At 38.5% G+C, this 13047-nt stretch overlaps 1 protein-coding gene across 2 annotated transcripts; it reads right to left on the bottom strand.

Moving 5' to 3' along the window:
* ZCCHC9 (zinc finger CCHC-type containing 9) lies at positions 1–10037 on the bottom strand. 2 transcript variants are annotated; one of them, XM_067031242.1, is made up of 7 exons: positions 9774–9852; positions 8234–8640; positions 5215–5365; positions 4841–4933; positions 2647–2715; positions 1273–1376; positions 1–89 (listed from the first exon to the last, which is right to left on the bottom strand). In XM_067031242.1, the coding sequence occupies exons 2-7, from the start codon at positions 8615–8617 to the stop codon at positions 87–89; spliced, it is 804 nt and encodes a 267-aa protein (XP_066887343.1). In that variant the 5' UTR covers positions 8618–8640; positions 9774–9852; the 3' UTR covers positions 1–86. The 2 variants fall into 2 exon arrangements, with proteins under 2 accessions (XP_066887343.1, XP_058919295.1); XM_059063312.2 differs by lacking the exon at positions 1–89 and having other exon boundaries at positions 1043–1376; positions 9774–10037.
* Between the last annotated feature and the right edge of the window lie 3010 nt (positions 10038–13047).

Genomic DNA, 13047 nt, shown 5'->3' with positions numbered 1-13047 from the left:
GCTGCATGACTTGAACCATTCCTTTTAAATGGCACTCACTTCCTTAAGTTCTGGGATGCCGAGCCATATTGTCATGTTTTCCTCTGTCACTGAAAAAAAAAGAAGAACAGCTCCTATTAAGATTAGAAATGTTCAGAGGTATAGACATTAAAACAGAAAAGTGTTCCTTTTCTTATTTGGTAAATATTTTGCTTTTGAAACATCAGTAACTAATCACAGCTGTTTCCTTTCATTACAAATGTATCCAATCAGGTAAAATTCCAAATGAAACACACAATCCAACAGTCATTCCATTATACAGTACAATGGGAGGCTTAAGCCTTGTGAAATATATGTATTAAGTATGCATGTATTCATCAAATCAAACAAAGAAGCTAATGGGTCTCTGATTAGTGTTCTAACTCTGTTATGATGATGATGATGCTTGCATCTCATCCTGACTCATCTAAAACATGTGAACAAAATGCTATTAAGTTTGATAGACAATCTGTTATGTGCCATCATCATTCTGGTTAAATAGCACAAACTGAATTTGGGGTAGAATTTCTCTCTTGAAAATCAGGGGCAAAGAAAGAGCTGCTGTTAAGTTGAGATACTCTTCTATTTTAACCTCAATAATTTGTTCTCTATGTCAAAACTAAAACAAAAATTAATAAAAATTAAGCTCATCTAGGATTCATAAAGATTGTGTTTCCAAAGGGATTGTTACATGGACATTAACAGACAATGGCTCATTCAATCCAAAATTAGGTATTCAGAAAAATAAGTAAATAGCAAGTGAGTTTTTATTAAATATTTTTAAAATACAGATTTTGTGGCAATTATAAATTAATTTCTAATATACTAATAAATTGATACTTTGAACCAAGAAAACAATATAACAAAAATTCATTTCCAAATGCAAAGCAGGTTCCCTATGTTTAGGGATAGTTCATATTAATGCATAATTTTGTTTTTAGAAAAAGATGATTGTTACAATCAGGTAACCACTTAGTTACACCTAAGTTCTGTTGGTTAAAAATATATTCTTTTAGAAAATCCATTTTGAACATATTATACTTTTATTCAGTGATTTACTCCAAACAATGGCAGAAGTGCTCCTTGATGGACAGAACTCAGGAACTGGTTTGACCACACCTAGATTATACTGATATCTACAATACAGGACTCCAAGGGAGAGTCCAGGTCCAACTTATGAAGTAGGCCCAGTTCAGAATGTTTAACAATTGAGGTGCTAACAAATGATAGCACTAATCATCAAAAATTAACAACTTTAGGTATCTTTGTTTTGGGTTTCTGTGGTTTAGGCACATCCAAAATGTCTTCATAGTCCGCACTCATTCCCTTTGCCCAGCGACCAACCGTGACCATTCGATCTGTAAAGACATAGAAAAGTCAGAATGTAAGAGAAACAGTCATCAAATACATCCACCTAGATTGGTATTGGTTTAGCAAAGGAACTAGTTTTGACATGAATAATCACAAAGAGAGAAGACTCCATCAGGAAAGGAAAGTGAGCAATCCTGTAATTGATTATAACCCTTGATTTCAGAGTACCACAGGCAATTTCTCATCCCAATTAGGGAAATGCAGCAACTGCTTTGCAATGCACAAATTGATGAGAAAGCTCTTTCATTCTTTCCCAGAGTTCATCATTATAGAGTCAATGAATTCCAAGAGTCTGTAAACAGCAAGACTTATGAAGCATCAGTTTCAAATGAACAAGATTCCACCTGTGAAATTATACAACATCTGCTTGTCAGTCTTGTCATTTGGGAAGAGGCAATCCTCCCAGGAGGGAGAATTCAAATTCCACTTCATCATTTCAATCTCACTGCCTACAGTGTAGTAAAGACTATCTTCTTCTAGACAAGATTGTAAACAAGAACTCTTGGTTTTCAGATTCAAATGCTAGAGGTAGGAAGTAGGAATGGGTAGACTTATTTGTGTGGTACTATGACTATATGATATAAAAAGAAATGTGCTTTTTCCCCAAGAAGCACTAGTGGGCTATCCTACTGTCTTGCTTTCTTTCACACAGGATTATCATCATTTTAAGCTAGGTAAACTAATGTAATAATGGTCTCCATATCCCAAAAAAATCTGCCTTAGGTTTGGTGAACATTTATGAAGTTTTCGATGACCAAGGGTAGTATTTCACTGGGAAGAAAATATAACTGGCCAGATGCTGTGTGGATAACACAATTTTAATATTTTCGGCAGTTTTTGCAACTAACTGAATCCTTTTGGTTTCACAGCATACATGAGGATACTCAATCATAAGAATACTGTAAGTTATTCTCAAATTTCTTATTTTCTCTTAGTGAATTAATACTTTCCTTCAAGTAACAGAATTGGCTCTATTATTAAATACATGGGTTAGCAAATAAAAATATTTATGAATAAGATGCTTTATAAAATCAGGGTCCTCTGGGGCTTACTGGTCATTTTTATTTCCCACCTGAGAACAGCAGCTGATGCTCAGTTAGTATTGCTGATAAAGAAATGATGAAGTCATCACTGCAGTAGGAAACCAGGCAGCCTTAAAATCAGTTGTACATCAACCAGTTATTAATAACAAAATTCAGCAAAAACACAGAGGAATACTAATCTCACCCCTTCTAAATGGAGGCCCAGAGATCTCACCTGAATTCTGACTTTCGGGGCAATCTTTCTTTAAATGTTCCACAGAGCCACAAAGTCTGCAGCAACCACCTATAAAAAGAACAGAGTAATTGAAAACCTCTAATATTACATAGGGTTTTTAATGTCTCAAAGCACTTTCATATCTTATTTGGTCCTCACAACCTTGTTAGTTGCAAAGGTAGCTGGAGCCAGGAACTTACTCCTAGTAAGTCCATTCTCCATTCCTCTTGACCTCAAAGAGAACTAAACTGTACCTACCCACCATTTCTTGCCTCTGGCCTTCAGGGCAGATGTGGGAAAGAGAAGTGAGATATGACAGAAGGTACATGTCCTCTGGCGTGTCCAAGAGCCACTGCACAGAAGCCTGGATCTTAACCACGGTTAGAAAGGGAAGGGTTTGTGAACTCTGAAAAATCTGTGTGCAGATGCATTTTTTGAGGAGAATGCCCACAGTTTTTAATCAGATTCTTTTTCTTTTTTTTTTTTTTTTTTTTTTTTTTTTGCGGTATGCGGTCCTCTCACTGATGCAGAGCACAGGCTCCGGACATGCAGGCTCAGCGGCCATGGCTCACAGGCCCAGCCGCTCCACAGCATGTGGGATCTTCCCGGACCGGGGCACGAACCCATGTCCCCTGCATCGGCAGGTGGACTCTCAACCACTGCGCCACCAGGGAAGCCCATAATCAGATTCTTTAGTGATCAGAATGTTTAACCATGAGGTGCTATGAGGTCCCCAAAGGGTTAGGAACCACTGCTCTGCTGTACAGGTCAGATGGGGGTGAGCAATTACAAAAGGAATGAAATTAACTTTTGTTTCAGTGCCTTCTATCTGCCAGGCATCCTAACTCGAGTAAAAATGCCTATTGGCCTTCTTTAAGCAACATTCCAGGACTGTGAATTACAACACATTTGGTTTCTAAAATGAGTCTTCACTGAGTGGTCGAACACTATTGCTTAACGGTCAAGCATTATCACAATCATACTCATAATGTTAAGTGACTCACTCAGAAAAATGACCCTAATAGGATGAATTCTCACTTCTATGTGACCTACTCCCCTTGCTGCACTTTTTTATACCTAGTCATTTGGGTTGACGATACAAAGGCATCTTTGCTCACTAGTCCTATTTTATGACCTGTTTCTTAAGTTCAAAACTGAAAGGCACTTTTGAGCATCTTCCAGGTCCAGGACTCTTTACTATTGTAGATGCCATAGTGAAATACAAGAGGCACTTGAATAATATATGTTAATCCTCATAAAGTAAAATACCATAATTCATCAAATCTAAGACACCACTGATTATAAGGTGTATCATTATTTTACATTGTTCTCTAGAAAAAAACCTTCCAATTATGGGACACTCCCCAATAATAAGATACATTGAGTTCAGAGATACTAAAATGTGAAAAAAAATGTGCATTTTAGAATCAATGAAATACAATTTTCTCATCTCCACTTTACAGGTAAGGAAACTGAGAAGAGCGAAGTTAACTTGGCCAAAGTCCCACAGTTAGTGAGTGGTAGTGCTGAGGCTATAACTGGTCTAACTCCAAAGCTATGCTTTTTCACTGGACTTCTGCAAGGGAACCCAGTCACAATACAAGTGGTTTCTAGAACCTGATGGTACCAGCATCACATTAATAAATGACTCACATTAACAGATGACAACCTCCTCCCTAAAGTCCTCACAGACTTTATTGTGGGCACCTTAAGCCATTAGTTGAGCTAAAGGTAAGAAAGTTATTTGATTCCCATGCCAGACAACTAACTAAGGAAATCATTCAGAAACAAAAGTTACTACAAATATAAAAAGTGTGTACCAACCCTTCTACCCAAAATGGTATGCTAGATGAGATTAAATTCACAACACTATTTTTTAAATCTTATCCTCGTTTGAGAAATTATCCCTTTGCTTCTGTTATGTTTAAAAGTAGATACTTATACTCTCACAAATGATGCTAAAGCAAGCACAGATATTTTGAAATATACACGTCAGTTTTTTGATTCGATGTATTAAAAATAATACCAAGTTACATTACACAAAAAGTCTAGTACATAGAATAGTGCTTGATAAAGATAATGAAATTCTCAAGATTTTGCTACTTACTCAAGAATTTATTCAAAAACTGTTTAAGTACAAACTAAATCACAACTGCATGATGACTCACCATTTTCAACATATAAAAGTACTCACCATCAGCATAGAGTCCTTTGGGATTATCAGGACAAGATCTGGACAGATGTCCCATTTCCCCACAAACAAAACATTTTGCAAAAGGAAATTCACCTGTAACAATCAACAGTTCCTGTTAAGTTAGTTTTATATATATATATATACATATATATATAAAATGTAATTCATATTATTTTAAAACACTGTATTCTCAGAGTGTTTAAAAAACATATTTGTTTTTACATGATTTAAAGTTTAATCTCATTTGATTTCAAAATAAAGTGACACACTCATAACAAACCCTGTCAACAATGAAAAAACAAGTTGGCTACTTACTGGCCACTTTCCCCATTAACCAAATAAAAAGTTGATAGAAAAAAAAGATACATTAATACCAAAAGCTGGGTCTACTTTAGTCTTGCACTTGGTTATTTCATGCTCTGTGGATCCACACCGGTAACATATTCCAGTGCCCATTTCTTGATTCTCAAGGGCAGCTGGGCAATCTGCAATCCCATGGCCAGGTTTTCTACAATGGAAACATACCTAGGAAAACAAAAATGTCACTGCAACTCTACACTGGCTTTATTAATTCTAGTCATCAAAAATGTCTTTAAAACATTCCTCATTTTAAAGTTATCTAGTTCTTTTTTTGAAATCTCAGTATTTTATCTGTAGAAAAAAGCGTTTCACATATTCCTAAACCATAAGAAATGTCATTTCCATCCGAGAGCTTCAGTGCTTTTGAAAACCTTCAATCCATAAATCTCTCAGTCTTAGACACAAGTTATAAATGTCTTTGTAGGAGGTAATTGCTTAAATGAATTAAGCAAATATGGACTATTCATTTCATTAATGGGGATGTCTGTATCTAGAAACACTGAGTTTTCTGGAGGAGATGGACAATGACCATAAAAATTATCACTCAAAATTAATACTTTCACTTTTAAAGTTCACATAAGTGAATGAATTTGGGTCAAGTGATTCCATTTAAATTATGATTTGAATTATAGGATATATTTCATACCAAAATGTATACTTAATTTTTTATATCTTTCATACATATTCCTTAATATTCACAAATAGATAGAGGTTTCATTTTAGAATATATGCACATTTTCAAGGTATAATTCTAAGATGAATTATTTGGCTCCAGTCTAACATTGAACAATGGTTTGGTTTCTTTACATACTACCTAGCAATTTGCAGGATATTTTTTGCTGCAATGAATGAGAATATCAGTCATAATCAAAGATGGTAGATAGCTAAAGTATTTTATTTAAACTGGAAAAAGGTATATTTTTTGGATAACAAATAATTCATCATTTAATTTTTTTTCAAAATAAGCACAGGGTTTTTAAAAAGCAAATTCAGTAGATAAAATAATATTTTGCAACTATGCCCTCACTTTCTTTTTTTCCTGTTTAATAACATACTGGAAAAGAATGAGTCCCTTTAGTCTTTATTAACTTTTACATTTAAAATGACCTAGTGCTAACAAAGAAAATTCATTTATTCTACAACTGCAGGAAAAGTTACTACCCAAAACTGGATCACCAACATAAGAAGTCTTGGATTCTTGGTGAAGTCAAGGTTGTCTCTAGTAACCTGACAGCTTACTGACTGGGGTTTTATCTGTAAAAACCTAATCTCCACCAAATACAAACTTTTTGAATGATCCTCAAATTTAATGTAGATGGGATTGTGGAGAGTGGACTGGTAATTTTCTAGATGTCAATTTATTAACAATAGAACTGATGCTTAGTCTGCTTAGTCTGAGGTATTAAAAAGAAAAACAAGAAAATGAGTTGAAGGGTCTCAACAAGCCACATACTATTTAAAGCACATGCTTTAATATAAAGAATTCCTTTTGGCGGGGGGAACAATGTCCTTCCCCTTAATTAGAAACATAAAACTTCTCTTAAAAGGTCACAATACTAAACTTTTTCAAAAAGTATGCAATTCACCACACCGCCTATGTCAAAGAAATTATCTTTACATTAAATTAACTTAACTTTAAAATATTTAAAAATTGTATAATTTAAACAAAACTATCTTGATCCAAATAGAAATGATTACCTTTTCTATCCTAATTTATCCATACAGAACATTTTATCAGTATTATCTCCATAAAAGAATCTTTAAATATGACACTGCATAAAACTAATCTTGCAAATAGTCAGAAGCCACATTTATGGAGGCTGTAACATTTCAAGTCTACACTGGTGCAAACAGTGCTCTACATGTAGTAATTCTAATAAAAAATAAAACTGTAAAATAGCAACAAATCCTGATTCTTATGTAGTATCCTGCTAGAAGAATCCCTTGTTAGAAAAGGGAAAGAATTATACCAAGTATTTCATTTCCTGTGTCTGACACAGTTTAAAATCTAGGTCTTGGCACCACGGAAATAAACCTGTAGCCCTCAGCACTCCTCTCACTGTATCATGGGGAAGAAGGGAGCAATGACTAGGGAGAGAGTCTCAAGGAGTTTTAACTCTGCTATTACTCTGCTCTGTTTCTAAGCAGTATAATTTTTCTTAGATCTCCTTCCTGTGCAATCAGTTTTTCATGGATAAAGATAAAAGGAGAGGGCTTCCCTGGTGGCGCAGTGGTTGAGAATCCGCCTGCCGATGCAGGGGACACGGGTTCGTGCCCCGGTCTGGGAAGATCCCACATGCCGCGGAGCAACTAAGCCCGTGAGCCATGGCCGCTGAGCCTGCGCGTCCGGAGCCTGTGTTCCGCAACGGGAGAGGCCACAACAGTGAGGCCCGCATACCACAAAAAAAAAAAAAAAAAAAAGATAAAAGGAGACATCTTTTCCAACTAATGGGAATCACACATATCTAACGTGTTGTACTTAACCTTCCCCCTTATTTTGATCTTTTTTAAAAGTGGCTGTTTGAAAAAGGGCTACTGGAAGGGGTGAGAACATAGGTCTTAAAGTCAGACTCTGGGTTTAAATATCTTCTTTTTTTCTTTTGGTTGAACTACATAGAGTTAGCAGCTCATTTAGGTTCACATTTATTTAATAACGCATATACTTATAAAGTGCCAACCACTATTCTAAGTAATCAAATATTAACATCTTTTCCTGGGTTTGAATTTCTCCTCTGCTACTTACTAAGTGGCTTTCAGCAAGATACTTAACCTAGCTGCACACCAGTGTTTTCTACCCAAAATATAGAAATAATGCCACCATCTTTGTATGTTGTGATAATTAATCAGTACATCAAGTGTCTAGCATAGAGGAGGTGTTCAAAAATGTCCTAGTGTCATTACTAGCCCTCAAAAAGATGCCGTATAAGTCTAGTACATAACCATAGTCAGACTCTGCTAAAATACATATTTGAGTGTATGAATAATAGTTTCTATCCATACAAAGTAACATTTTAGTAGAAGTGATAATCTTACCATTGCATTTTTCTTTGCTGCTTGTCTTTTTAATCGTCTTCCTTCCCGGCGACTATCTTTCTTTAAAGCAACTGCAATTTCTTCCCTGACTTCCTGACTGTCTGCTGCTATCATCTGCCCATTGCGAACCATCTGTGAGTTTTGCCTTAGATATTCCATGAATCCATTCACATCTTCATTTAAATACTCCTTTTTCTTTTTATTCTTTTTGTGTTTTGCTTGGGGTGCATGATTTTTAAGGGACAGACTATCGGCTTCAAGTTGTTCACTCTTTGGTAGGTTTTGGCTTTTTCCCTCAAAGGACCCCTTCTTCATGTCCTCCCATGATGTTGCAGGGAAGGGTCTTTTGTTCTGTGTGGTAGTAACCCGTGCCCACCTGGTCATGGCTTCATCAGATGTTTACCAGTCTTTAAGACAAGCATGGTCAGTTAGTCACCATCTCAAATAAAAAACATGAAACTAAAGATACATGCTATATCACTATATCACCTGTACTCATATGTTAGAGTTTTAATTATTAAAACACTTTTAAACTTAATTTAGATATCTGTATATTTAATTCTATAACATGCTGCAGAGATATGCCTGTAATGTAAATCTAGCCCTTGCTACCACACCAGTAAGAAAACAAACAGCAACAATAAAAAACACACGGATTTAAATCCTTGCTTCAAACTGGAAAACAATTCATTAAGAAACCAAATTATTTCCAAAATTAAATCACATAGTAATAGTAAATGAAGTTACTTTTCCTAAATTCTGCAGTTTTCTTAGCGGTTTATTTTCCTATCTCTAAGTCCCAGGTCTACTTTCTTCCAATCTTCTTGCTTAGTCTGCCATTTCATCGCAAATAATTTGCACAGCAAATTAGTAAGTATACACAACTCCTGTCCTTTGACCTGAAGTCTGTCATTACAACTCTTTCCGGCAGATTGCTAAGCAAAATATGTTTGCAGTCAGGTGATAATACCGAGTCTTCCTTTTACTAATCAGAGTGTAAGCTACTTCCAGCCCAGCTGTTTCAAATCATTTTCAGTTATTAAGACGCCCCTCGTTTAGGGCAGCATCCCGTGCGGAAAACCTCAGTTCCTGCCACGACATCCCTTCAACACAAGCTGCGGGGCGGAGGCAATAAACAGGTGTGGCACTGTGCACGCCACTTTACACTACGCGCGCGCACTCGTCGCTGCAGATCCTGTGACTGTCACAGTGGGGACTGGAGCTGTTCAAGAGGAGAAAGGTTATTCTTCCCCCGAGTACATGGAACAGGGGAAGCTCTGAGTACCCGGTCGGCCTGATCCATTCGACCCGACGGGCCCCAGTGGGGCTGACCCGCGCCGGCCCAGGCGGCCAGCCTCCTACAGCTGAGGCGGATCCCGTCACCGGCGGCCCGGGCCCGCCGCGGAGCCCGGTGCTTCAGCCCCACCTGGCGCTGGGAGCCCTCGGGGACCTAGCCGCCACTCCCTCCGCCCTCCCGCCGCGTCCCAGGGAACGAAATAGGGGATCCCACCACCTTACTACCCCACGCGCAGCTTCTTACCACGCACGAATCCTCCAGAGCAGCAGAGTTGGCAGGCCAGAGAAACCCGTCCCCCTGCGGCGGCGGGGGCGACAGTCGGGAGCGGAAGCACGTCGTCCCTGACAGCGCGTCACTTCCGGGGGGCAATTGGTTCACACGCCGAGGTGCGGCTGTCAGGCGCCATGGTACCTCTCAGCGCCAGTAAATGTGGCTAATTAGAAAATGTGAAGCTCGCGGTGTTTGAAGGGCCCCGCTCTGGACCCCGGAGACGCGAAGTTGAGAGTGCGCAATCTGTGCTGTGTGGAACGCACAGCATAGTGGGCGAGATGGATGGAAGGATCCGTGGGGTGGGAAAGGCCCGAAAGATTTCCCTGAGAAATTATCTTTGTACTGGACTTAGAACAATAAAGCAAATATTTCTTGGGATTGGCAGGGGGAGTTACGTTTTTCTATCCGAAGTAAAATAAAACTATTAGCGCAGTGGGAATGGATCACTGTGGTAGAAGTGTAAAAAGGACATTGCGGGCCCTACTGGGTGAAGGGCGGTGCCCCATAGTCCTGCCCAATGCTAGTTCAGCGTTCAGTTGAAATAGCACCCTGTGGAGCCAAAGACGTTCTCCTTCAAGAGAGAAGTTGTAGTCTCCTGAGCAATTCTTTATCTCAACTAGCCACCCCGCCCCCCGCCCCCCGCCAACAAAAAAACCCCGGCTACCACCAGCATTTGTGCTTGGTGGAAAAATTGGCAATCCACTCAGTTCACCAGGACAACTGCTCCCATCCCCATCATGCTCGATCCCTTTTACCTCTTAAATATCTGTCCACTTTATCGCTACTGCTACCTCCCTTGTTCCAGCTTTCATCGTGTCCCGCCTGGATTACCGGCAGCTGATCAGGGCATCCGTTCTTGTTGCACTCCCTCAAATCCATTTTCTGTGCCTTAGCGAAGCAAACTTTTGAAATGTAAATCAGATAGTTGCTCCCCTGCTTTAAACCCTTCCATAGTTTCCCATTGTTCTTAGGATGGAGTTCAAACTCATTAACAAGGTAAGTCCCTGCCTATTTCTCTAGCCTCACGCTGCACAAGTTCCGCCTCTTCTTTGAGCTCCATGCATGGGAGTCTCCTCAGTTTGTCAAATGCCACATGCAACTTGCTATCTCCAAGCCATTATATATGCTCTTCTCTTTGTATGGTACTCCTTCTCTTCTTCCAATTAATTTCTACTCACCCTTCAAGGCTTTTAACGTTTTATTCTCAAGTAAGCCTTCCAAAGCCCCCTCCCCAAACTAGATCAATCCCTAGTATACAGTCATGGCACTCTATACTTCTTTATGGCGCTTTTCAAATTCGTAATTGCATAATGAATTGGGTAATAAGTTGTTTGTTGTATCCCCATTGCCTGGTACATAGTTGATGCTCAGTATGGTTTGTTAACTAAATGAAGAATAAGTATTTTGCAATGCTTGTTAAAGTAAGCTAGAAAATGACTATTTTAAGAGGAAAGATTAAAGTCAATGCTATAGGAATATTGGAATTTGGTATGGTAAATATCACAAATATCCTAGGTCTTATGGTGGTGAAAGTTTTAAAAGATTTTTTAAAAAAATCCTCCAGGGCTTCCCTGGTGGCGCAGCGGTTGAGAGTCCGCCTGCCGATGCAGGGGACACGGGTTCGTGTCCCGGTCCGGGAAGATCCCACATGCCACAGAGCGGCTAGGCCCATGAGCCATGGCCGCTGAGCCTGCGCGTCCGGAGCTTGTGCTCCGCAACGGGAGAGGCCACAACAGTGAGAGGCCCACGTACTGAAAAAGAAAAAAAAAAAAAAAATCCTCCAGCTCTGGAAGAGTGGGAGCTTCCTAAAAGATGTTAGAGTGCCACTCGTACCATCATGTTCTTAACCAGCTGGCTCTAAGTGCCGACCTAAAACCTGACATTTCATAAAGAGGTTTTCTTTGGTAGATGCCATTTTCTTGCACATAATGTATGCCACTAGAGGGTGCATTCAACTAAAACTCGTCTTTAGTATTGTGCTGAATTTTAATCTGTAGAAGGTTGTATATTCCTGGAAGTGAAGGAACATGATCCCAATTTGGTCTTGTGGAAATGCATCAAATAAAAATTAGAAATTGAGCAAATCAGCCATAGAAATCCTTTGGGATTCAGAAGAAAGTATTAGTACTAATTATAGCTAACTTCCACTGAACATTTTATAGGTACCTAGCACTCTGTGCTTAATGCTTTCCATTCATTAACTCATTAATCCACCCAGTATCCTGAGAGGTAGAAACTATTATTTTCTCCACTTTACAATAAAGAAACAAGCTGAGAGAGTTAAAGTAACTTATCCAAGGTCACACATTTAGTAAGAGGCAGAGTCAGGATTTGAACCATAAGCTCAGTCCAAAGGTGTGAGCTCCACTATGTTGAAATACTATAGGGGATTGTTTGCCAGCTTGAACCCACTTTAAAATAGACTTACTCAGTTAGCCTTGCCCATATGAGACTTTATTTATTTATTTTTAGAATGTACTCACTTTTACAGTTCAATGGATTATCTTTTTATTAAATTTTTTCATTCAGATATTATTAAAATACTGTAAATGTGTTATTTTCAAAACAATATGAGCCAGAGGATAAATGTTAAGTGAAAAACTGAAGTTCTGGTTATGAAGGGCTGAAGTACCTCATTTTTAGAAAATTGTGAAGTATATGATGCATACAGAAAAGTATATAAGACATATGAAGTAATCATAAAGCACATGTTCATGTAAACACTGCCCAGTTTAAGAAGCTGACAATTGCCAGATATTGTTTCAAATCATATTAATTTTTTTTTGCAGAGGTAGTACATTTTAATGTTTCAAACAAAAGTAGTTTGTTGTGATGATATAAGCTTTCTACAAACCATCTCTTATCCTGATGACTATATATTCTGGATAAAATATAAAAAACAATTACCTGAGGATTCTGAAGAGTAAGTAAAAGCAGACATTTGTGGAGGGGATTCAAAATCTGAAGAAGCAATTAGCACATGATTGTGTGTCCCTTTGTGTGTTTGTGTCTTTGCCATGAGAGTGGGCCACAGTCACAAAGTACATGAACGGCTAAAACTGCAATGGAAACCCCACCAGCAACCTTCTGGTTGGAGGAACCAGGAGAAGAAGCATGCAACAGCCATCCCTGGAGAGTGAGGGGAGAAGATCCTGGAAGGAAGAGTGCCACACGAAGCTCTCTTTATATTCGTATGTATATGTACATGAAGATGTAGATGTAGATGTAGAATGTATATGTATATGTA

This window comes from Kogia breviceps, chromosome 4 (assembly GCF_026419965.1).
Source record: "Kogia breviceps isolate mKogBre1 chromosome 4, mKogBre1 haplotype 1, whole genome shotgun sequence".
NCBI classification, from domain to species: domain Eukaryota; kingdom Metazoa; phylum Chordata; class Mammalia; order Artiodactyla; family Physeteridae; genus Kogia; species Kogia breviceps.
This window is presented reverse-complemented; position numbering and strand designations above follow the sequence as displayed.